The sequence below is a fragment of the Actinia tenebrosa genome, unplaced genomic scaffold (genome assembly GCF_029948245.1).
Source record: "Actinia tenebrosa isolate PJP-AT-01 unplaced genomic scaffold, QUT_ActTen_1.0 PGA_scaffold1__47_contigs__length_23844297, whole genome shotgun sequence".
Classification (NCBI taxonomy): Eukaryota; Metazoa; Cnidaria; class Anthozoa; order Actiniaria; family Actiniidae; genus Actinia; species Actinia tenebrosa.
In genome coordinates, this window is record NW_028292578.1 from 19,882,064 (window position 1) to 19,908,291 (window position 26,228).

At 39.1% G+C, this 26,228-nt stretch overlaps 2 protein-coding genes and 1 long non-coding RNA gene across 6 annotated transcripts in view; 1 reads left to right on the forward strand and 2 right to left on the reverse strand.

Moving 5' to 3' along the window:
- Positions 1-25,249, forward strand: part of LOC148910064 (uncharacterized) — a 50,893-nt gene extending 25,644 nt beyond the window's left edge. For 2 of the 4 annotated variants that reach the window (XR_016120127.1, XR_016120130.1), the window contains exons 4-6: positions 1-175; positions 24,416-24,484; positions 24,919-25,249. This is a non-coding gene — a long non-coding RNA (uncharacterized LOC148910064). Of the gene's footprint in view, positions 261-22,746; positions 22,867-24,415; positions 24,485-24,918 lie in introns of those variants that run through there. The other 2 variants (XR_016120129.1, XR_016120128.1) reach the window with 2 other exon arrangements.
- LOC116289360 (sacsin) lies at positions 253-26,217 on the reverse strand. Its single transcript, XM_089032148.1, has 9 exons — positions 26,039-26,217; positions 25,472-25,564; positions 24,102-24,205; positions 16,783-16,893; positions 15,708-15,855; positions 13,519-15,138; positions 2,068-13,304; positions 1,388-1,673; positions 253-1,309 (listed from the first exon to the last, which is right to left on the reverse strand). The coding sequence occupies exons 2-8, from the start codon at positions 25,473-25,475 to the stop codon at positions 1,392-1,394; spliced, it is 13,506 nt and encodes a 4,501-aa protein (XP_088888274.1). The 5' UTR covers positions 25,476-25,564; positions 26,039-26,217; the 3' UTR covers positions 253-1,309; positions 1,388-1,391.
- LOC148910066 (uncharacterized) lies at positions 18,117-22,285 on the reverse strand. Its single transcript, XM_089032149.1, has 4 exons — positions 22,194-22,285; positions 21,947-22,083; positions 20,574-21,554; positions 18,117-20,438 (listed from the first exon to the last, which is right to left on the reverse strand). Exons 1-4 carry the CDS (start codon positions 22,234-22,236, stop codon positions 18,372-18,374), a joined length of 3,228 nt encoding a protein of 1,075 aa, XP_088888275.1. The 5' UTR covers positions 22,237-22,285; the 3' UTR covers positions 18,117-18,371.
- Positions 26,218-26,228: the final 11 nt, after the last annotated feature.

Consider the following 26,228-nt stretch of genomic DNA (forward strand, 5'->3'; position numbering starts at 1 on the left):
TAACGGAGAACCCAAGTAACAGGAGTCGAATTCTAGAAGTGGAGGAAGGATAACCAGAGGACAGAAAACCTGGAAAAAACTCTTGAAGTACAAAAGTTAAGGGACTTTGAACCAGCAAACACTCTGCGTACATTAAAGGGTACATCACGGATCCAACAAGACCACGTGAACAGAGGTAAGAAGCCAGAGTTTTAAAAACTTGATTTAAAATGATGATATCGGTGGTTTTCGAAGCAAGCAGGAAATACAAAATTCCTCATCAACATAAAGTTTAATATCATTACGTTAATAATATATTAATAATAACAAAACTAATCGAAAATGCAATTAAAGAGGGTAAATAGATGTGAGAGCATTGCTGAAAAACCCATGGCTGTCCATTCTTTATTAAATGGTGATGATGGTGAACTTTTTCTGGTTGTACTAGACCCTAAAGAAATTAACAATTGTATATTTTGAGTGTTTCTAAAACTAATATATATACATTTAAATGAATTGCCTATATAACATCATTTCCCCTTTTTCTAAAATGTGTAAAATTTATATAATATAAAAAATTCAAGTATTTTAATTTAGTAATTTGACAAAATCAAAAAAAAAAACCAACAACAACAACAACGACAACAACAACAACAAAAATCATAAAAAAGTGCCATACAAATTTGTGCATATGTATACACCGAATCAAAATATGGCGACCAACTTTAATAACTATTGTTCTGCACTGACTAGCGACTGACTAGCCTCGTGTTCACGTGGAAACATAAAAGCATTTTCACATGTATGAGAGGCTAGTCAGTCGCTGGTCACTGTAGAACAATAGTTATTCAAATTGGTCGCCATATTTCGATTCGGTGTATAAGATCTACAAACGTGCTCCTTCGGGCAGCTGAGCTTTCTCTAAGAGAAACGCCAGGGCTCTTGGCACAAGATTGATTAACAAACTTTTGACTATGTTTACTGTAATTTCTCTCCAGTTTTCCTGATTGATAATTGTCTTACTAGCTTAACTCAATGACACTGGAATCGAACACATATAACTAAAACTATCTGTACTTGATTACAACGTATGAGAAGTTGCACTAAATCTATTAAAAGTTAACCGAAATTTCTATAATCTAAAGATGCAATCATGATAGCTTTGAACTCTTTTTCCAGTTTTCGCTGTCATTGAATCTGAGTCTTTGTAGGCTTGCATTGGTTAAAATTTGTTAAGAGATATATGGAAAACTAAATCTATTAAAAGTTAATCGACAGTCATATACTTGACGTTGTTAGACGGTGAGAATCTTTTTCATCTGTTTTCATCCTGAAATTTAAAAAAATGAAAATTAGTTTAACTGGATTGTCCATCTTCAGCTAATTATACGTTGCATAAGGTACTCACCTGCTCAGTCTATGAACTTTGATGCCACCTCCTGGACGATGGCTAATGCAAGATCTATTGCCTTTGATGCCATTGAACTAGTGTATACATCATGGGGTATGTTGGGATACCGTACTCGGTCTGGATAACGCATGCGTGTTGAATCTCCAACAAGACTTTCAAGCTTTGAGGCCAACCTGCTCAAGTTATCATTGTTTAGGTCATGAGCTATCATCCTCAGATCGTGGACGTTGGTTTTATCAGCATCTATTGAATACTGTGCTGCTTTCAAGGCTTTCTCTGCGGACTGAATGAACAGATATTATCTTCAGAAATGCAAAATATGATAAATAAAATATCTCCACAAAATATTCGTAAAATTAACAATATGGATTCTTAAGGCCTACTTGTTTAAATCTGCGTTTTCTTATCTTAATTCATCGCCATAGTATCATCAATATCATCATCGTTGCATTTATATATTTCAGGTCCACTGCTAAGGGGTTGCAATTTGTTTATGCAAAATACTTATTGCACCCTTGCCGTGGTAGCAAGAGGCAAAAACGCAGTGTTTATTGGAAAGTTGATACATTCTGGTTTTTTCCTTGGTTGCAAAGAACGGACTTCACGTAATACGTACAATATAAAGACTCAAACAAATTATGAATCATAAATCTAGAGAAATAGAAACCCCTTCATACCTGATGGCACTTGAAGCACGCCCATTCGTATGAGGTTCTTTGACAATCTACATCGTTACTTGCTGCTTCCAGATCTGCTTTCGCTTGTTTGTACCACCTTCTTGCTTCACCAGGTTGAGGGTTACGTCTGTATGACCTCCAAGAAAAAGTAGAAAAGCCACCGCCACTATAGAAGGAAGATCTTTGGCCACTGTGATATCGTGCACGGCCTGACCAGCAATTAAAAAAGGTACTGTAGAATCCGCTGTAGCTGTGATCAGATCTCGTGGAACTCCGTGTTCGAGTCCTCCCGGCAAAGCGTTCTTCTTTTTCAAGTCTTTCGATTTCCTGCTGAATAAACTTAAACACCTCTGTACAAAACTGTTCATTTCCAGGATTCTTGTCTGGGTGCCACTTAAGGTACAGACGCTTTATGATCTTTTTTCGTTTCTCTTCGGGTTGCTTCCAAGCCTCTTGGAGAATTCTTCTGATCTCGTTTCGAATTTCATGCTCATCAAGACTGGCAGGCTTTTCATCTTGAGAACCTGTGAAGGGTTCCATTTCTAAACACTCACTGTTCCCTTGACTTGGACGATAGAACTTGTACAAGTCTGCTGCGTCTACAACAATTGGTTCTTTGTCTTTCCCGATATCAATTCTGTATTTTCTTAAGCTTGGTTCTGTGTTTGAGGGTTGTCCGTCCTCGGTGACTTCTTCGATGACAATTGCATAGATGTAGGTTGGGGTGCCATCTTCTCCTCGAAGACTTGGATCATCTAGCTCATAACCAACGTACTCACCAGGACTGAACACTGTGATGTCATCCACCAGCAAGTGATGGTCTGTAATATGAATAAAATTTCCAGCTGGTGGGAAATAAGAAGATGTTGCATCCAAAAAGGACTTGTCCTCACGAACTCCCAATTCATCAAGGAAACACTTAATTTCGTGTGGCATTAAAGAAAGCATAATTGGAAGATGGGTCAACATTTCTTTTCCTAAAAGATCCCCTGTCATCCTGTCTACAATTATAGCCACTCGTGAGAAGTATATCTTGAGGTCTGCTCCTTCTTCAACGTATATCTTCCAAGTCTCAAGTTCCCCACATTCTTCTTTCTCTCCAAAGCAAGAAACGTTGGCCTCGCTGTCGCGGATGGTTTTGCCATTGCACACAAGCCTTGTTTGAAGGTGTGAAACACCATAAACGAAGATACAAGACAACTTTTGTCGTACATTAGTCAAGACATCACTACTTATATCCACTTCATTTACGTAGTTGGAATGTCTAATCATGCGAATCAGTCCATGGCAGAACTGTCCGGACGTCAAAATCTCCCGAAGTTCTTGTGCTGTGCTGGAACAAGAAAGTGCCTGTTTTTTTTCCACCAAGGTTTCACGAACTACTGATGTAAGCATAAGTGGACGTACGGATTCGGGAAGTTTTTTAACCAGCAAGTCGTCGTTGGATACTTCTAGATGACACTTTTCTAGTTTTACTAGCAGAAACCTTTCAAAGAACTTGATTCGCTCATTAAAGTTTGGAGCATCGTTAAACACTAAGTGAGCTGCTCTTTCTAAAACCACAAACAGCTTGTTCCCATCATCAGGATTTCGTTTCTCTCCTGGCAAATAGAGTGGAGAGATTTCTGGGGCTTGAACTTCTTTCATCTTCGCTATCGTCTCAAATAAACCTTTCGTGGCTTTAAAAGCATTGCGTATCTCGTTAGGGTGAAGATTCTTGTCGCCAGATTCATCGTGTATATTCTTCAGTACCATCGAATACTGTGCTGCAGTGATAGTGTTGGTTGTACCAAGATTTTTGAACAGCTCTGCGTAAGCTCCAATTTCAAGGGGAATCTTGTACAGATATGGCGGGATTTCTTGGTCTGACGTGATATCCACGGCCACTTGGATAGGAAACACAAATCGCTTTCCACCATCAACTACAATGCATCTAATGTTCTTCAAATCATTTATGACTTCTTTATTGGCATGGTAGTTTCTTTGCAGATACTCATAAATGCTTGTCATTATTCCGAGTACTAGGCGAGAGTTTTCAAGACAATCTTTTCTCTCCTTGTTTTCGGTGGGCTTCTTTTGGGTAAGCACTTTGCAGATGGTTTCACAATGAGTAACCACCATATCAACAGTTGGGTTTTCAAGAATCTCTAATCGCTGGAAAATCCTTTCTTTGTAGTTTCCGAGACTATTCAACTTGCTGTTATAACCTTTGTAATTTGGATTTAGTTCACGAAAATACAATGGGTTAGCACTCGGCGGCAAAAGGTTTGCACTTGTCCAGCAAATGTAATAATCATTAGAGGCTACAGAATCTTTAAAACAGATGTAGGGCAAGCCACTTTGTTTCATGCCATATTGTTTATGCAGACATTGTAGCCGACTATCCACACTCAAAGGGAAGATAAAACAGATTTCTTTCACATACTCCAAAAGTGTGCTTGTTGCAACGTTTTCTATTTGGAAAAGGTGTCTGACAAGAATATCTGATTTGTTCCTTGTTGCTTCACTCGGCATTGTCTTTGCTTCTGTTTCTACGTCCTTGGCAAACTGTAAGAATTGTTCGTCAGTGATTTGATGGATGAGCCCTATCCGACGTAGAAAGTGCAGCCATTCAAACTCACAAAAGGGTTTCGGAGGAAATACATCTTGCTTGTTTTCAAACATCACTTTGAAGACTTCATTGGAAGGGTCATAAAAACTAGACGCGGTTTTAAAATAACCTCTTTTATCTTGAATGAACTTCAACTTGCTGAGCTCTTGTAATAGCTTCTCCTTATCCTCGGACTTTTCATCATTTCTTGGATACTTTAGAAAAATATCTGAGTCTGCGCTCATTAATAATCTTCGAAGAAACTTTAAATGCTCAAGTCTTGCCTCTTCACTCATTTCATGGAATTTATCAAATATGATTTCGCAGTACAGGTCAATGGCGTTCTTAGAATCACATCCCAGGAAAGCGTAAAGATCTTTCAATCTATCATTTTCCTTTAAAAAAGCAATCCTTGACTTTTCTTGCCAGATATGCATGTCGTTCTTGGGAATCGAATCGGAAAGCACTATTGCTTGCATTTCTTTGATGCTAATTGATTCACCATGTATAGTTGTGTAGAAAGGAAGGGCCTTCAGATCTTTGCTATCTTCGCTGTTGAATAACTTTATCTGCTCGCTGAAAAAATGCAGCACACTTTCGCAAGCACGTTTCTCTAAACCATAATGGAAATTAGGGTTCCTTTTCAGCTTTTGTACAAGAACCGTTAAGATAGATGTTGGATCATTTAAAGAAGCCACAAGTTGCCTTGCTGTTTCGCTATAAGCTGGATGAACTGCATAACCTTCGCCCTCTAGTATTTTACAATTCAATTCTGGAAGAACCATTTTCTTAAGATTTTCTTGTAGCGAATAGAGGTCATTGTGCAGAAAGTGGATTACAGACTTGGCAGAGGCTAAAGGAACAAGAAGATGTCTGACCTCAATAACACGATAAAGTTCTTTTTCTGTTTCGGTTGCTGGAAGAAGACACCATTCATTTACAGGTGTCAGGGCTTCTTGCACGATACGTTTGTGCTCCATTCTTTCATTGAGGCGCAGTTTTTCACGAGTTGATTCGTTCAGCATTTTAAAATCCATGTTTCTTTTCTTCTCTTCGACGTGTTTATCGATGAGTTTCTTGACATAGTTTGAAAAGAATCTCCACACATGCCACATCCAATGTTTGTTTGGAATCTTATCTCTATCTTCTGGATCCCAGATAACATATTCATTGGTGGATTTGTAGACGCCCTTGTTCAATTCTCTTGGAAGAAGATGAGCAAATGCATTGATGTCAAAATCTTTGAAAACTGGGGACGTCGTATGACCATCCTTTAGATAGAAAACCGTGTTAAACATCTGACGGTGTACGAACATCGAGCTGCAGTGAGGAAGTATCTCAAAGTAACCACTCTGAAACACTGGAAGGTCTCTACTAAAGACACGAAGAACGCCATCTTGGGTAAGAAGCAATGGAAGACCATCAAGAAGTTGACAAAAGTGTTCGTCTTGACTGCAATATTTGAGAACCACAAGCAAGTTGTCGACGCTTTCAAATGGAGTATCTTTAATACCCAAAGGCAGGCATCCAACGTTACACAGCTGGTTTGGGGCGTCGTATGTTCCAAAGAAATGAATAACATCGGCCGATGAGATAAGACTTACATCCACATTGGATTCCTTGAAACACTCGTATACTCTCATTGGCATACAAAGAAGGTTGAGGCCCACAGCAAGAAGGGTGTCTCTCAAACTCCTACATCTTTTCTTCGCTCTTTCCTTGTTTTTGTAATCATACGTTAAGTACTCTTTTGGCAGGTTCTCTATTAAAGTACCAAAAAAAGCCTGGTCTGGACCTTCTCCCGTTGGTGGCAGCCACTCAATGACAACTTGCTCTTGCTCATTCGCGTTTCTAACTTGACGTAGAACTGGAAGCAGACGAACGCGTTTTGCATCCATATAACGATATACGTCCTTGGCCAGAGTCTCCCAATACAATTCACGGGACGACAGAGAAGGGAATAGGTCTGCATAGCATGAATTAAGCATTTGCTCTGCATCATCTCGACTGCAGCTTAATTTTGTTCTATTGGCATTCACTGGCAATGAGATCAGTTGCCTCACCTCATCTAGTAAGGTTACATAGCATGGCGCAATCACTTGTCGTAGTAATGCATCATTCCAGTTACTCCTGTAATCATTACCTCTGTCATCTCGCCAGAGGCTTCTGCGATCTTCGTGGTTTAGAGCAAAATGCCCATTAATGTGAACTGGTAGGCCTGTTTCAAAAGGAAGGGGTAAGAAACAGAAGGCTTTTCCGGGTGGATTTTCAATGGAGGAACTGATCAACGATGCCACACCTCCACGCGGCAATAGGCCCAGATCACCTTTTTGGAATGCCTTGATTACAGCATCTGGAATTTCCTTTGGGTTTTCAAAACCAATCTTCTGAACAACAAACCATCTCTGAGTCAAACCCTCACGATCTTCCAGATTAACAACATAGGATACTTGGTGTAGAGTGACATCGGAAATCGAAATTTCTCCATCCTGTAGACGTTTTCCAATTTCGCTGACACGAGCAGCAAAATGTCGTCGATTTTCTTTGTCTTCTTCTGATAGCGTTGCCTTAACGCTGTATTTTTCGTTCATGTTTCCAGTTTCCTTGTCAATCTCACAGACTGAGATTTCTTTCACGTTGTTAACAAAAAGAAGAACGTCAAGCATTTCATTTTTGAAGGAATCAAGCAAGTTATCGAGATCTTTTGTCGTTATCGGAGTGTCGCAGATTTTTGACTCCTTTGCCATTTCCTCGTTGCGAAGAGGAAAACGAAACATTGTTCCGTTTTTAATTGGAAAATGTTCGCCAAGGTAGCAAGGAAACACATCGGTGAATATTTTTTTAAGGTACGAAATATTGTCATACCTAACTCCAGGACTTGACTCATCTGCACCAGGAGCGAATTTCAGATTCGGATCAAACACGCACATTACTTCTCCAATCTCGTCTCCTTGAGAAACAAAAGTTGGCGCGTCGGTCAGATGATAAACTGCATTAAATCCCACACCATACTGACCAGTTTTGTTTGGATCATCTCCTTTACTTCCTTCGCCAAGATTCTGTATTCCCTCGATGTCACTCTTTGTGAATGGTGCGTTGTTGTAAACGCACAAAGCAGGCCCTTGGAGGGGCTTCCAGCACTCTTCAAAGACTCTCTCGTCTGCATGTTTACGAGGATCCTTAATAAAACAGACTTTTGTTGCTTTTGCATCGTCTGCGTTTTGGAGAAGTTCCTTCATAATTGATTTGCCGCAAGGATATCCCGTTAATATCCGCTTCAGCCTGTTGGTAAGCTTCTCTTTTTGTCCAAATGCAATGCCAAATGTGTGCTTGCGAAGCGTTTCCTGTCGTCTTGTGTTTGCCCCAAGGGTGAGGCAGATATTAGAGGGTATACCTTCATTTGCATATACGACCCCTTTCTCGTCAGGCATCCAAATGCAGTCCTTCACACATACATCTGTTGACGGTTTCATAATCCCCTTCGAATCAGGGAGAAAAATAGTTCCATACTCCTTTACCGCTTCGTCGGCTGTGACCTTCTCCCCTTCCATAGTGTTTGCTAGCAGATTTAAAACAGTTGTCACCTTTATGAGTTCTTCTGTAACTGGATTCTCTTGATAGTTCTCTTTCACCTTTTCAAGTGCTTTGATGTAATCTACGATGTCAAAGGATTCTCGAACACCAACACTCTTAAACAATTCTCCAAACTTCAGGTCATAGTTATGAAGCACTGGGGTCAAGTATGGTGGATATTCAATTTGGGAACGGAATGCCACTGTGCTGAATGAAAATAATTGCTTCTCTCCAAGAATAAAAGTCAGTGGCTTCAAAAAGTTTACGACTTCGTCTCTTTCTGTTTCTAAACTGCTCTGGAAGTAAGTATATAATGTTTCAAAAGCACTCTTAACCTCGTCGAAGAGTTTACTGTTGGTTTTTAAAACCATTGCTTCAGCTGTTGCTATCACATTTTCCATCTGTGTTTTAACTTGATCGAGAGAAGTCTTCCTCATTAATAAAAAACGTTTAACTTTTGTGGGAACCTGGCCACACCCATCCTTTGTCTCATCCAGGATTGGTACACTTGCGCTGGCCAAATACTTCACCGTTTTCGGGTAAAGTTCTGATGTAGATTCAAAAGTGCATGTTGCGTAATCATCTCCTTTCCATTTGAAAGGGAAGGTTTCAGGCTTTTTCATTATCGGAAGGAACTGCACTTGCTGCAGTCTCGTCGGAACATCTGTGTCAACCTTTATATCGTTATCCAGTTTCCTATCAATGAAGGCAAGAATCAGCTTCGTTCTTTCCAAAGCTTGATGGTAGGGAACAAGACTTTTGACGCTCTCGGCTCTTTCTATAACTTCGTCCCACTCAAGGTCATCATCTCGCATACCTAATCTCTTTAACGTCACTAAACGTTCCTCCGAAGTAAACTTATCTCCATGAGGAAATCTCCCGTCTTCAGGACTGAACAGTTGAGCCGCTTTGCCACCGGGATTGAGAAGTCCTTTAGGGTACTTCAGTTGATGGCCCAATGGTGAAGAAGGAATACAACGATGGCTTCCAACGAGTTTCCTCAGTACCTCTGAAGTGTCGTCAAGAGCGTAGAGAACGAGTTCGTTTCTTGAGCCTGCGTCTATCGAATCAATGGAGGGAAAGAATACTTCATCGAAAAAACGTTCTTTGTTGTAACACATATTTTGTATCCCATGTTGTAGTTCATATCTGTCAAAGGATCTCGATATATCTTCAGGCAGGTCAACTACAATGGTATTTGTACCTTCCCAACTGGTCTTGAATACGTCAAATGCGACCTGCCCAATCGGTTGCACCTTTCTAAATGCAGGCTCCAAAAACACGACATTCTGCATACTGGTCCATTCATGACCATCTGAAAACAGCTCTGGATGTTCATAAAATAATGAACTGTAGAATCGGGAAGCGATCCCATGGCAGTTTGTTTGTACATCAGAGCATCTTGGCCACAACGAATAAAATATGTATCCATTGCTCGATGACAAGTCTTTCATGTCATCCAGCATGCTGATGTATGTCTGACAAACAACTTCCGTCATAAGAACATCGTTCCATACTGCACCTTGGTCTGTCTTGTCTTCTTCTGTTCTTTCACGTAGATAACGTCTGTTGTCACTGACAGCAAAGCAACCGTTGATATGGACTGGAAGACCACTGTGGATGGGTAATGGAAGGAAGCAAAACACACTACCATTATTCTCGTAATTACCCCCATGGTCGACAGGCTTAGTTATTGGAACAGGCACATAGTTTCCTGCGTGCACTTCTGTAAGCTTCGCTGCTACTCCTGCTGTAGGAAGTAAGCCTTTGTTCCTTGATGCCATTTCCAAAGCTTCTCCTTTTACCATACAAGACGTAACCAGCCATGAAACTTGAGTCCCTTCTGAGGCAGCAAAAGCAGCTAAATACTCTTTACCCTGATCTGATAAGGCACACTGACAGTTAAGTATCATGGAAGACTTCATTAACACTCTACTCGGAGAACTGAAGTTTTGATTCATTTGGTTTTCCATAAAAGACGAGGATACTTTCAAAACACTGCTTTGCTTCACAAACTCTTGTTCTTCACTTGTCAACTGCTGCACAGAGTTTGACAATAAACTTTCACTTTGGAGTTGGTGCACAATCCTGCTGCATGACTTTGAGATACGAAATAACTCGACTGGCTGTGGAGATTCTGTACTCTCATTTCTCAAGTGGTACACAGTAACTCGAAGTACATTCTGAGTGAACAGCAACAAAGATTCTGCTCCATGGAAAAGAATTCCCAACAAATCTTTTACTTGGCTGCCATCGTAGTGAAGATTCTTGATTCCACTTTTTAATGCCTGACTTGCTGTTCTAAGTGGCAATCGAAACAGGGTACCATTGTACGATTTCTGCTGTGCTCCAGGTCGAAGGTCGCAGCCAAATATCCCATTGTACGGCTTGAACTGATTTTCCAGCCTGCGAAGCTTCCTCTCTTCCATTCTTAGCTTGACTCCTGGCTTGCTCTTGTCTCGTATTCCCTTTCCAAGGTAAGTGGTATGAGGGTCGAGAATCACGATAGAGTTTCTACTGACAAAGCTTGGAACATCTGTTAAATTGTAAACCGAGTTAAAGCCAAGACCAAAACGTCCAATCTTTCTGGAATCTTCCTTCTTAGTGGCGGCGTTGAGTTTGACGATGTTCTGGAAATCTTCATCCGAGAATACGGCATCGTTGTAAGCCCACAGGGCGGGACCTTGACATTCTTTCATCCCTTCGTCTATCAAGCGTGTCATGCAATCCTCGTTTGTTCGCTCATCGTACAAGATTCGTACCTCAGTGGCCCCTGCATCATCAGCATTCTGTATCAGTTCTTTGGGAACAGACAAGCCGTCAGTATACCCATCCAACAGCCCACGAATTCTGTCTAACAGCGACTCGGACTGACCGAAACTTTCTCCAAGTTCAAGCTCTTCTGCCCCAAGTATTCTACTCATTAGAGTGGGGACTCCTAAAAGCTCAGCAGTAGTATCGGGTATATTTTGATGGATAAAGCTGATCTTTACATCATCTTGGTCATCAATATCAATGACATCATGCCCTTGTTTGAGCCAATCTCGATCGTAGTAGGTACATTCTCCAACTGGTTTCAATTCCAGTCTCGCATCATCCTCAACATGAACAGGAACTAGAAGCCTTTTTCTGACATTAGTATCAAAGGACTGTCCATTTTTAGGTTTAAGCTCGTTTAGGATGTCAGTGGCGAGTTGCAAATCACGCTTAACATCCACTGAGAGGTCTGTGGTGCGCGATGACTCATGCTTTTCTCTGATTTTGAGCAGCACGTTGAGCAGCAAATCTGCATCGCAACTCTGTTTCATCCCACACCTTGTAAAGATCAGGCTGAATTCTCTCGTTTCTGTTGGTAGAACGCGGACGTAGGGTGCCAAATTAATCCAAGGATTCTCTAAAACTACATCTGACAAAGTGCAGAACCCCTCGCCATTCCATACCCACTCTGCCAGCTGTAGTTCTCTCATACCATCGATAACATCTGTGGCCCGTATATTGCTAAGGTATCCATAAATTTCTTTAACAGCAAAAATAAAATTGCTTTTGTCTTCAACGTGGTAAGAAAACACTACATTTTTAAGATGCTTGAGAACATCTGCCGTGCATGGATTTTGGTGCCATCCAAAGTATGTCGAGACGCTTGACTCACTAGGCATATTTACCAGGAGTTTGACGCTACCAATAATGTTTATGGAATCATGTGATGTCAAGTTGTTAGGGCAAGTAAAAAACCCGGCATTCTCTCCACCTTTCAGAGGGAGATGAGTGGAATAAGTATTTGGTTTCGTCCTCAAGACTGGAACCCAAATTGTGGAACGTAGGCCATTACCAGCTGCCTGAAGAAGAAAATAATTCTTTTCTAGCAGTTGTAGAAGGCCTAAGGATTTGACTCTTGCTTTGTCAATATTTTGGATGTTATTTATCAAATTAGCACTGTTCAAGACATCAGATGGAGTGATCTTTTCTTGGCCTTTCAGACCCAAATTCTTCAAATGAGCATTAACTTCAGGTTGTGAGTAATACGACGTTTCCGGAAATACCTCTTCACCCAGGAAGATTTTTGTAAGAAGATCATCTTCAGGATTAAACAGTTCGGTGGGCTTCTTCCTCGATTTGTCACTGGACACAACAAATGACAAACACTGTAGCTTTTGTTTGATGCACCTTAAGTCCTCCCCATGAAGACTACCAAACCGTTCAAGGGTGTACTTGGCCAGCACGTCAACCTCACTTTGAGCATAGTTGTTACCCAGAGCGTCGTCCAACAGTGTCTTCAATAAACCAATGAGTGACATTTGGAAAGTGTTGAGCAATTGAGCAAGAGCTCGGCTTCTGCGATCTCTTAGGTCCAGTAAGTCGGTGAATACAGACACAGCTGGCAAATCATCGACTGGAGCTCCAATATTCACTTCCTCTAGTGACACGAAACGAGACAGTCTCTCTCCACAGCCAACATATGTTTCAAACATGGGTAGCTGTCGTAGTAAACATGCTTCATTCGGTGTTAGACTCGATAAACTTGACAGAAATGTTCTGAATGAGCCAATCTTGTCAGCAGATAGTACTCTCATCTTCTGTAAAAGGTCGTCCTTTCTCTGGGGACTTTTAAAAATGACTGCCATGGCATGAAGTATCCCCTTTGGACTTGCCGGATTAACGAAAGAAGGAACTAGTTCCGGGTAATGCCGAATGCACTCTGGAAGATCTTTCAAGATGGTTAAGCCAAGATCCTCCAAGACGTGACACACTGACTCGTCAATATTTTCGCCGTTGAAAGAAGCAAGAACAAGACTGGATGGTCGCTGAATTCTTGCAAGATGTACCTCGCTCTGATTGGACAACGGGGTCACAGGAACAAGAGGAAGCCCGTTAAATGCATCTAAACCAGACGTCGTGTGTGCAAAATGTCTACCAAAATACTCCCACAAGGTCTTCAACCATTCAATTGTTGGGTGGTTGGATATTCCAGGGTGCCAGGTCACGTGATCTTCTGAGTCTAACCAATCAGAAGGCAGCATTTGGCGGAGATGCCGTATAACAGCTTCTTTGTTGAAGTAACATAACTGCGTATGGCCTGCAAAAAAGGACACTTTTAATAATCCATAATTTCAAATAAAATTTCGATATTTTGCAATTTCATATTTTACAAATGCACGTTCAGTTAGAGTAATTATAAACATCACTAATTGATCACATCTTTGTCGAACATTATTCTGGCCGTTGACATCAGCATTATCATTAATCATCATCACTGATGACTGACACTCATCCTCAGTCAGTTTAGTTACCTTTCTCGACTGCGTTTTTTAATTGGTCTGTTACAGTGTCATCCAAGTCTGTATCCAAGAACATTCTCTGTAGCCCTGGCAACAGCGACTTTGGGTGTTCAGCGGAATCAATGTAAATGGGAAAAACCCCTCGTCCTCTGAATGTAGTGAATGTCTTGTCAGATAAGGGTAGCAATTCGAGACCTTTAAGATTTGTGAAGTTGGAATCACTGAGAACAAACGTCAGGAGTAGGATCTTATCCTGGTGGCTCAAACAGGAGTAGCAAGATGGATATGCCTTTAAACTCTCTCTCAATGTCTTTGGGGTGACATAATTTATATGGCGGCATTCCTGAAGGGCTGTTTTTACATGCGCTGGAGCTGTGACAACCTTTTGGCCCGTTCTGTTATGCAGGTCAATCACAATTCGCCTCATGGACTGATCACCTTTCTCTAGACTGTCAAGGAGAACCTCTTCCACTTTGCACCAGCCTCCGCCATTAGCATCGGTGTGCAGTACTTTAGATTGCAGAAGGATTTCAAATAATGGCTTCAGAATGTTCTTCCATTTTACATCAACTTTGTTTACGTCTGGCCATGCACTGTACGCATCACTTGTGGTCATCGTTTGTAGTGGTTCTTCTTCTGTCAAACATGAAATGACATGGAGAATAAGCTCAGCGTAGGCCTTGGGCAGCACTTCCTGCAACAACCCTTTGTTCCACTGCAATGACTTGTCTGTTAAGGGTTGGATTGTTTCATCTTGATCAGCACTTGGCCATTTCAGATGACGACGGTTCTGACTCAAGGCAAAGAAACCATTAACATGAACAGGCAGACCTGTCAGGCTCTTGCTTTCTAGCGGCAAAGGTAAGAAGCAGAAAAGATGACCCTTTGGTTCTTCGAAATCATCAGCGTCTTCTTCGATCTTCAACTGGGTTGCAATTGGCAATGCAACGCCGATCCATGGCATATAACTCAGAGAGGCATCTCGTATCAGCTCTTGCATTGTCACCGAAACATCGCTACCGCTGAAGAGGTTTGTGATGACAAAGGAGTGCTCTGCCTTATTGCTTACTCCATTGCTGTAGCGTGCCGTTTCAATGGTTAGAGTGTAGCTCTGTTTCACTTCAGGAAAGTAACCACCTGAAAGAGCCGAGACATTTTCTTGTACTTTGGTACTGAATTCTTCTCTCGCTTTCCTGACTTCTGTCAAGCAGTGCTCTGAGATTCTAACGTGGAATAGTTTTCTAGGCTGTGAAGAGTGTGCCTCTCTGTCATAAATTTCGATCCGTTCAAGATTCATCAAAAAGAGTAGAATCAAATGGGCATCTTTCTCAAAGCACTCGAGCAATCCTTTCATCTTTTCTTGCGAATAAATGGTGTTGGACAACTTGGAAGCTTCTTGTCTTAATGGCAAACGAAAAAGTGTCCCTTCATAGCTACCTCGTTCGAACGATTCATTACTGCAGCCAAAAACACGTTGGTATGGAAGAAAATGATCTGGAATCGTCTGCATATTTTTTTGATGATTTTTCAAATGCCATTTTCGACCTGATCTTTTACCGCCGTTATCACTAAAGTATTTCTCCTCGGGATCGATTATCGCTACACTATCGCCACTGATAACACTTGGAAGGTCTTCAGGAAAGAAAAAGAAAAAGAAATGTTGTTGGCATAAGCCGAGTAAGATATAAAATACTCTTTGACCTTATTCTCCACCCTTACCTTGAGGAGTCCCAATCCTCCTCTCCTTTACCCATTTCCGGGGAGGATAGGGTGCATATCTTCAATAAATAACCTTTTTGTCGTCAAATGGGTATTGTTATAGTACAAATTTTGACCCCGCTCTGGAAAACAATTCTTAAAAATAACAAAATGTCTGGCGAGCTCTGTTCACCAATATTCAAGTGTTCCAGGAAAGTTCAGTGGCCAACCCTGGATGGGTCGTTTTGTACATTTCCATAACTATGTGACCCAGACATACAACTAGCTATCATTCGAGACTTTGGCATCCGTCAATCAAATCTCTAATGGTCTGAGGGTGTACTTTTTAATTGACACAGATCGAGAAACCAGAGTTGACATTGGCTGTGGTGGTTGCACAACCATGAAAATGGATGTAACAAAACAAAACAAAAAATAGCGCAGGATGTATGAATTCAAAAACTCTGTTCTTAATTGCAATGGGAGTAATAATGTTTGCATACCTGTCATGTGAAAAACAGATTTAAACCCAAGACCAAACCGTCCAACTTTCGTCGGGTCCTTCTTCTTGATGCTCTCACTGAGCATCCTGACACCCTTCCAGTCATCAGTAGAGAATATTGCATCGTTGTAAGCATACAATGCTGGGCCCTAGATAAATATCAAGAGAATGAAATAATTGATCATTTTACATTGTGACACGCCTAACCGTGACCACCCAACTCTTTTTACCAATGCCATTGAATCGTTTCCTGCCAAGTTTTTCCTTCAATTAAAAGACTTTTTACGAAAGTGTCCAGTGTTAGCCAGCAAAGGGACCAAAACAGCTATCACTAGGCAAATTCCTAGCCATATATTTATAAGTTTTTGTTGAAATAATTTTAAATATTTGCGGTCACGTTGAGAGATTCAGCACGTGCAAATGCAAAAATTCTCGCGGTATGATTGGCTAACAATAAGTACAAGAATTAGCCGGGTGGCCACGGTTAGGCATGTCGCACTATAATTGGGCGTAATATTTTCCTGGAGAATTAAATTATATGCTTTGTTTGAGTTGTATCCAAATTCATTCTTCTCATGCCCAGCCATGAAACAAAAAAAGTATGTATATTCTTGGGAATGACACGTGATCGGAAATCGAAAACATTGCACCCAAGGTAAAGATATCAGTGTATTTAAAAGCTGGTCATTACTACAGATTCTCAGGCCCCGTTCACATTATGCCGGATAAATTTGAATCCGAATTTGCTATTTATTCAGTTAGGCCTACCGTCAACAATAGTCCGGGCGAATCCGGAACAATTCTTCACCGTAAACGATTTTTTTCGAATACAGTCTCCAGAGTGGAACAATTTGAAAACACCGGCTATGATGTGGACGGAGAACATTTCGTACTCGTCTGCACAGCAGGCTAGGACGAAGCCTGACTATAGTGTTCATATGATCCGACACAAATAGTTTGTATTAAGAAATCGGGAATTCCACCCCTGGAATCTGCTCCTGCTTCAATCAGTGCTCAACTACATCAGTGATATTAGCCAAACCAAATCCTATAAGACTTAATGACGTACTACCTACCTGAAACTTAGCTAGGTCTTGCGTATGCAGTTTTTCTGTGCCATATGAATGATGGTCATATAAGAATTTTACTTCTTTGGCTTTAGCATCTTCAGCATTTTGAATGAGCTCCTGTTATTATATTCATATGTTAAAGCTCGAGTCACTAATGAGCAGAACGACCCAAACCCAAAATATTTAAAAAAAGCCCCAATAAAAATTTTACTCTGATAAATGTAGTCTGAAACATCAGTTATATCAAACTCATTAATAATTCATGAGGAAAACAACAGAAATCACGATCGTGAAAAGTTCTGTAAATCAGATACAGAATCCTGTTCATTTGCATAAACTTTAACTTGGATTTTCTTGGACAGATTTAAAACTTTAATTTTGAAAATTTTAGTGAAACACAAAGGAACTAACCTAGACGTTTGATAAGCAATCTAAGGTATTTGTGTCCGTGTTGTATATCGGATATACAAACTCTCGGCTACACCTTCAGTTTGTATATCGGATACAACACGGCCACTCATACTGTATATATTACTTATTAAGAGGGGATGTCAGCAAAAATCGAACATTTTGTGGCAACGGTCGAAAAATCGATTTCGCTCATATTCTAACCTTAGGTAGGCCTTATTCTAACTAGAACCACTATGTAGTTTGTTTTTAAAAATATCGCTTATTTTACGAGAAAAACGAGAAAATTGATTTTTGCGGATTTCAGCCTTTTGACGGCGGAAAGAAATCGACTACTTCAGAGCCTTCGCGTCGCAAAGAAAAGTAATTCAGACATATAAAACCATTATAATCTTATCAATTGGTATCTAAACTTGTTTTAGGAAAATGTTCAGCTATCTCAGTTTCCTTTTTCAAGACGAAAAAAAATTTTTTTTGACCCATACATTTTACAATACCAAGAGTATAGAAAGTTTAAAAAAATATTTTGGTATGTGCTATATAAAATAATGGGCTAAAATTTGGGCTAGTTAAAGTTAAGATGCTATATAATCTTATTCCACTGAAATTTGGTTGGGTAAATTATTTATCGCGTAAATAAAAAGCTTGAAATTCTTAAAAAATTCAGCGATTTCTCTGTCGGCAAAGATCAGTCGATTTCAATAGTTCTGCACAAACAACGCAATAAATCCGAGTTTGTTCGTTTTTCGAGCAATAATCTAAAGCAAAAATACTTTAAAAGGCCTAAGTTATTATTTTTAAGATAACGAAGAATCTTTTGAGGCTCAGATTCAAACACGCTTTGCTATTCGCGACTGAGAAGTGGACTGAGTATTGTAAGCAAACTTGAATAACTAACAAAGTGTCTAACGATTACAGTAGGGATTGCTCACCATATTTTCGGATTACTTCAGACTATTCTGCTTTAACCGTTGAATATTATTTATAGTTAGGTGAAGAATAAGTAGTCGTTCTATTTTTCTTGCTCCTACCATGATAAATTGGGAAAGGACGGTAATCTGAGATGTAAACATGTAATCCACAATGCATGCCGCTTAAAACAATACACGTCACCAGTGACACCAAACTGACAGTGACATCTGATTATAAGATATCGTCGTGTGTTTCATATTTTTGAGATGAATTTCCTAGGTAACTGAGGATAAACTAACAAACTTTACCTTCAAGAGAGACAGACTGCAAATACAGGTGTTGACTAATTCTTGCAGGAGATGTAAGTATGGCTTCTTGCGTCTTGTCTTAATGTGAGACGTCTCAAGCTCGAAGGAGGCACAGATTTCCTGAAGCATTTGGATTGAAAAAGATGATAGCTTGGATTTGGATGCCATTTCGCAGATATTGTAATGATCAAACATGATTGGATGTTTTGCAGAAACCAGTTCCATTACTTCATTCATTACATGAAACAATTCTTTTTCTTTGTTTTCCTCATTTTTCTTCATTTCATCGTTGTCTTCGTCATCAGCTGAGCCTAGCTTCTTTTTTCTTGCCAAACGCGAGAAAAAGCCTGCAATTTGTTGCGACGTAAGATATTCATTCTTATTGAACATACTTGAGCCATCTTTGTTTTTGGCCCTTCTCATGGTCTGGGCCACAGCTGCAGGATTGGCCTTCCTTCCAGTTGATTCTCCGTTTTCAAAAATATCGGTTAGATAGTTTTTCTGTGCTTCATTAAATCTTTTTCGTTTTGCTGCTGATTTTAGTGCCCATCCTTTAGGAAGCACTTGATCATGATCTAGATTGACGGTAGTGTCCCCATCTATCTGAGGAACGTCAGTAGCACCATGCTCTAGCTTTGTAGCGTACATAATCATAGCTCTGTCATACAGAGTTTCATGCTCAAGAACATATTTGTGGCTTCCATAATCAATATGCTTTTCGAGAGAAGAATATCTCTGAAAAGACATAATACAGCCTTCTTCGGGGCAAAAGAATAACGCATTTTCGTCATCTCGACCAATTTTCGCGCCCTCACTATCTTCGTCTTGGTTATCTTCTGTTAAGTTGACATCATCATCATTATCATCATCGTCATCATCATCGTCATCATCATCATTATCCTTAACTTTTTTTACCTTCTGCAGTGACTCAGCTTTAAGAGCGGGTTTTTTTGTCGGCATTTTTCTTGCTTTGATGGAAAGAAAGGTAACCTTTAATACTTCATAATCTGGAATCTTGTTGAGCTTTGGCAATTTGTTGGGCAGATTAAAGCTACTCCAAGGCATAAATTTGCCAGCACCAATTTCATAAGCCCTCCAAACTGTAATTCCTTCATTGCTGTAAGCGATGTTGTTAATAAAGCTCACACCTTCCCATTTTTCTGATAAGTCTGGAGAAGCTTGAGCGCCGCACAGTGTTACTCTTACCCCAGGGATTCCTCCAAATGACTCCATAGCACACTTCATTTGTTGAGCAGTATCTATATCATGTCCTGAGTTTAAATACTTCTTCATATGATTCTTGATAGTTGCAGCCTTTCTATCGCATGCGCCTTTGCCGCCCTGCGGGTCTGAGAAATCAATGCGCACTAGATTAAAGTCATTTTGTGATGCAACCTGATAAATGCCAAGGATTGTCGATGCAGAATGATAACATCCGGCATTATCTTGTCTGAGGTAAAGAGAGGTAATGTCAGAAGTGATGCTCTTAAGTTGCTGTAGAACGTCGTCAAAAATAGCCAGAACAGCAGGACTGTCCTGAATGCAGCTTTCAAATATATGTACAAACGTCAACATTTTCATTTCTCCTTCATCTGTTTTGGTCATGGCAACAGTTATGTGCCAGGGGATCCCGCGCTTACCAAACCAGTCTTGCTGGCTTTCTCGGAACTTTCTTGGCAAAAACTTCATTGCCCAGTCGGAAACTAAAAGCACTGCCTCCTTTCTTAAATCTTTAATAATTTCTTGCCTTGCTTGATCTTGATTAATTGATCGTAAAAGATGGGACTTCCAGGCCTCGATGTTCTGCGCGGACTGGGAGATCAAGAACTCCATTTCTCCTTTATCTTCCAAGGTGCATCTAGTGCTTTCTACTACGCATTTTATTTCTTTCAGAGTTACAGGAAATAAGTTACATCTATCGCATTTCAGGTCATGCTCGTGGTCACAGTCAACCATGTGGTCATCTTCACTTGGATAACTTAGGGCGTGCGTTCTGCAATGATCTGCAACTTTTGAGCTTTTGGTAACGTGAACCTTCAACAAAACATTATAACGATATTATGCATGTATTTCATGATGCTTATTGGTTTGGAGCTTGGGATTTTACTGCAGCGTGCGCTTTCAATAATGAATTGTTGCAGAATAACTGAAAGTGAACATTTAGTTTACCTTATAGTCGCCTTTGAAGTAACGCTTTGCTAGTTTGAGATTCTGCTTTATTTCCTTCGCCCAAGTAAGCCCATTCCCGTAAGTGTCTCCAAGCTTTTCAACCAACTCTTCAAGATCATCAAAGGCTTTTGCTCCAAGTGCTGAAAAGTTGTCTAAGCCCTGTAAAGATTTGCGTATTGAAGCTGAACATACGCTGAGAACTCTGCATAACGAACTACGACTCATTGGTTTGAAACCTGTCTCTTGACAATAGCTTTGGTACTGACAAATAATTTGCTCAGGTATCAAAGATCGTATAACATTTGGGATCCTGATTTCTGTTTGTGACGATAACTTAAGCGTTTTCTCGCCAAATGGCAAATCTTGTACAATATGTGAGCTGGTAATGAATATAATGAAGTGCTCAAGCTTTTCTGGTTGAACGTACATTCGCGTGTTCTTAGTGGAAGGTAAAACTGCCCCTCTGCCGTGGAGTAAAAGGTGGTGTCTTGCAAGATTGAAGCGATATCTTGTCAAACTAGGTATCCACCTGCGAAGCTCTTTAAAACTCAATTTGTCCGCCATGATGGATAATATCTGTCTGCGGGTGCTCCAAGAACTGCTGTTATTGTAGCATTCAGATAAAGCCTCCATAAGGGAGTTATCAACACTACATTTATTAGACTTCGTTTCTTTCAATGCAGAAAATAGCATTTCAAAATCTTCAGGAGCAATCTCCTTCAGGCATGCATCTACAACCTGTTGCGTTTTCCGGATATGAAAACGCTTTGTGCGCTCTGATGTTTGTTCCCATGGCAACGAAAGAGAATGACGAATAGGGCTAATGTCCCGTGAACAAAGGAAGGCATTCAATTTTTCTTTTGGGGAAGGAACAACCTCCGTTTCTTCCACAGTGACGGATAAGTAAGAAGATTCGCTTGGTTGATACAGACTTGTAGGCGTGGAGAACTTTGGATTAAACGTCACCTCCTCCTTTTCGTCCTAAAATTATTTAACAGAAAAAATAATTTAAAAAAATATAAGAAAATGAACGCACTTCTAATTCTGATTTCATTTATCGGTAGAATACGTAAATTCCCGACCCACAAAAACATGTAAAATACGCATTAACGTTTTGTTGATTTTCAGAGTTTCCCACTTCCTCTCCCTTCCCTTCCCACTCCCCTTCCCATTTCCCGCTCCACACTTTTTCATATTATACCAATCCGCCGCCACTCGCGCCGCCTTTACTAATTTAATCTGATTACCAAACCGACTAACAAATAAACAAATATAAAATAACCAAGGGTTTTGAAAACAGCACTAACGCACAAAAATCATTTATTTTAGTAATAAAAGCATTCCTTCAGTTTTCAAGGAGAAAAGATATTTACCAGCGACAAATTACTTATTTGCTCAACAATCCTCTGTTCATCCAGTTCCTGTCTTTGGGAGGCGCTGGTGGTGACCGGAGTCTGTGGATCGGAGTCTTCGAGTTGTTTAAGAGTTTTTCTGCAATTTATGCACATTCCTACAAGTAAATGAAAGAAACATTTTTATTACTATAAAAGTATTTCATAGAAAGAAAAAATGCGCAAATCAAACCTCGAGTATCATTAGGAATGCAAACTTGTTACTGACCTGAACCTACTTGTAGGAATACCTCAGTCTTATTTAATATCATAGACGAATCGGATTTTCCTATTCCTCTTTCAAATCTCGGCCATTTTCCTTTGGTCTTTTGATGCTTAGATATTTCAACAGGTACTCTGCACCTTGTATTGCAGCCTCTTGTCCATCCCAATCCTAATTTTGAACGATGGAATGGACATATTGACCACGTATCAACATCATTTGGACAAACAAATATGGCTGCCCGACTCAAGATCAAGTCAACTTCATTTTCGGGGCCAGAGAACGCAAAGGCGGTCTTGTGGTCGAAAATCTCCTTTCTGCAGGCCAATAAAGGGATTATGGCAGTATCTCGTTTCCTGTCCTTTGGATCGAACCCACAGCTTCCTCCAACCAAAAGTTTGTTAGTTTATCCTCAGTTACCTAGGAAATTCATCTCAAAAATATGAAACACACGACGATATCTTATAATCAGATGTCACTGTCAGTTTGGTGTCACTGGTGACGTGTATTGTTTTAAGCGGCATGCATTGTGGATTACATGTTTACATCTCAGATTACCGTCCTTTCCCAATTTATCATGGTAGGAGCAAGAAAAATAGAACGACTACTTATTCTTCACCTAACTATAAATAATATTCAACGGTTAAAGCAGAATAGTCTGAAGTAATCCGAAAATATGGTGAGCAATCCCTACTGTAATCGTTAGACACTTTGTTAGTTATTCAAGTTTGCTTACAATACTCAGTCCACTTCTCAGTCGCGAATAGCAAAGCGTGTTTGAATCTGAGCCTCAAAAGATTCTTCGTTATCTTAAAAATAATAACTTAGGCCTTTTAAAGTATTTTTGCTTTAGATTATTGCTCGAAAAACGAACAAACTCGGATTTATTGCGTTGTTTGTGCAGAACTATTGAAATCGACTGATCTTTGCCGACAGAGAAATCGCTGAATTTTTTAAGAATTTCAAGCTTTTTATTTACGCGATAAATAATTTACCCAACCAAATTTCAGTGGAATAAGATTATATAGCATCTTAACTTTAACTAGCCCAAATTTTAGCCCATTATTTTATATAGCACATACCAAAATATTTTTTTAAACTTTCTATACTCTTGGTATTGTAAAATGTATGGGTCAAAAAAAATTTTTTTTCGTCTTGAAAAAGGAAACTGAGATAGCTGAACATTTTCCTAAAACAAGTTTAGATACCAATTGATAAGATTATAATGGTTTTATATGTCTGAATTACTTTTCTTTGCGACGCGAAGGCTCTGAAGTAGTCGATTTCTTTCCGCCGTCAAAAGGCTGAAATCCGCAAAAATCAATTTTCTCGTTTTTCTCGTAAAATAAGCGATATTTTTAAAAACAAACTACATAGTGGTTCTAGTTAGAATAAGGTCTACCTAAGGTTAGAATATGAGCGAAATCGATTTTTCGACCGTTGCCACAAAATTTCAAAATTGTTCGATTTTTGCTGACATCCCCTCTTAACTGTTACAAGCATTTTTAATAAATTAAAAAATTAAAATTAGTCTGACCACTACATTATCATCTCTATATTCTTCCAATAAAATTAAAGCAATGCAATATTCCAATTTTGGATATAAAGTTGAGCCAATCAGAAACAAGGTAAACCAAGACTGCATGAGAATGGTAATTTGACCCTAGCTGTGATGTTACGATAAATTAATTGTTTTTCTTGCTGTCTAGGTGGCCCTAAGTAGTTGCACTGTAAGGGTGAATGCGATGTTAAAGACACTGAATCCCTATACGAATCTCATAACCCCTGAATAATAAGCTGTTCTTTTTTCTTTTTCTTTTTTTTTTGTTTTTTTGTTTTTTTGTTGTTTTTTTTTTTTGTTTTTCGTTTTTTTTTTTGTTTGACTGCCTAGAATAATTTTTGCTCATAATATACCTTAAGTATTTGACCATCATCAGGATACTGATCAAGAATTATCTTGATTTGTTGGATAAGTGATGGCTGAATACAGTCAAAATCCTCAAAGCCACTTTCCCCACCTTTTGAAAGCAAAAAAAGTGGAACTGTTCATAACAATGTGGATGGGGGGAAGGTTACCTTTAAGTTTTGTATTATATTTATTAGTCCCCTCTGTAAGAGCTAAACATTTTTGTGCCTCCCTAATCCCCTAACTTCCCTTCCCCTAACTCCCCCTCCCCTAAGAATGATTATAATATATTATATTTATTCATTAAATCTTTATTTGGTAGTCTTCCCCAATCTATATATATAGTGTTGAATGGAAAAACTGCTGGAAAAAAGATCAACCTGTACATGTTGTGAGTAACTAAACTGAAAATATTTTCCTACTATTCACGCAATTAAATTTTCAAATGATTCCAATAAAATATAAAAAATTCATTTGCAGCCAAAATAAGCTGACATATATGAGCTCAAGCTTAATTTCTGACAGGCTATTTTTTGTTTGTGTAGTTCCAGAAAATATCCAAATCCCACCTTATTAACAGAAGAAATTTGAAATTTTGAGGGGAGAGAGGTAAGAGAAAGAACAAAATAAAACTGAGTTTGAATGGAAGAAAATTGGTCTAGTTCCTGGGGGTAAGCAAGGGGTCCTTTTAAAAATTCTCACTGTGTTTTTGAGGTTTATGGATATTTTCTAGAACTACACATTGTGTGTTAATTCTAGTGGAGTACTATATTAACTGGGTTACCTCAAAATTAAGGCAATTATCTTATTTTTTTTAAATTTCAGAATAGATTTCTGGAATCAGAGTTTTCAATTCCGACTGGACTTTGGACTGTGGGAGGACTACACTATAGCACCATGCTGATTATAATAATATGGGAACTGTGTTTTGATTTCTAGAAATTCAAGCCACCAAACTGAAACGTGGTACAAATCTGAAGGCAGCTCATTACATGGATATATATATATATATATATATGTAGAAGATTGGTTCTGTTATACCCTGTCAATCTAAGTCTTATATATCAAACGTATTCACAATAGTATTCAATTTATTCTTAATTCCAAGAAATTTAATATAGTTGACAACCAACATATGCATAAATTAAGTATTACATTATGGGTTATATAATAGAAAGTTTTTTCTCTAGTAATATTATATATTCAAGTGTTAATTTATAGAGTATTCTGTACTCTGAATTTTAGAACAAAAAGAATTTTGGTAAGTGTTATAAGTTTTATAAATTCAAAAGTTTTATAACGTTTAAGAATATTTAATTTATTCTGAATTCCAAAGTAACGGTAAGAGCGTCTTTAGTTTTGTCCATTTAATACTTACTCATTTTATGTCCGCTACCAAAGGTTCTTCACAGCGACCCATTATACTTTCATTTATATTCAAAATCAAATCCTTTGGAAGTGCTAAAATCTCCTACAGAAAAGTTAGAATATAAGAGCCTTTTGATATTATCGTTTGTTAACAACTATGGAATGTTCTAAAAGAATAAATTAATATAGTCAATAGAATAACATCAATTAAATAATTGATATCAATGCTTTGACTTTTGAAAGCTGTGAATGAATCAAGAAGCTGGCAGCCATATTTTTTAGCCTGACCATAATGTTAAACTAAAAGGATATAACTAGCTAAAACTAGTGTGAGCTGCGTCGGTGTTTCTAATGAAACAGCAATGATGAAAAGGTAAATTATACACCGTGAAAAGATGAAAAAACTTACTGACGTTTCGGACGCTTGAGTCCTTCGTCGGAGTAAAAGAGGAAGGACTAGCGTCCGAAACGTCAGTAAGTTTTTTCATCTTTTCACGGTGTATAATTTACCTTTTCATCATTACTGTTAAACTAAAAGGGAATGACGATTGAACTTATAACTGACTGGCTTACTTACCAATCAAAGGCTACCGATCAATCAGAAAAGACTTCAATACTGAGAAAGAAAAGATTCTAAACTAGCGCAAACGGGTAATGATAGATCGCTAGCCGACTCACATCATGACTTTCTTTTCAGCTTCTTGTTTCAACACACCTACATCATCTGCTCATCGATCAATCGATCTTCTGAATTTCCCAGAAATTCT

Bases quoted from the DNA above. Each gene is read 5' to 3' on its own strand.
- LOC116289360 (XM_089032148.1), bottom strand. The intron at 15,856-16,782 runs GTAGGTAGTACG...ATATTTATCTAG, and splicing joins AAGACCTAGCTAAGTTTCAG to GGCCCAGCATTGTATGCTTA. The intron at 13,305-13,518 runs GTAACTAAACTG...CCTTTTTTGCAG, and splicing joins AAAAAACGCAGTCGAGAAAG to GCCATACGCAGTTATGTTAC.
- LOC148910066 (XM_089032149.1), bottom strand. From the start codon at position 22,236: ATGATATTAAATAAGACTGAGGTATTCCTACAAGTAGGTTCAG. The intron at 22,084-22,193 runs GTCAGTAACAAG...ATTTACTTGTAG, and splicing joins ATTCCTACAAGTAGGTTCAG to GAATGTGCATAAATTGCAGA. The intron at 21,555-21,946 runs GTAAATATCTTT...AAATAATTTTAG, and splicing joins AAATAAGTAATTTGTCGCTG to GACGAAAAGGAGGAGGTGAC.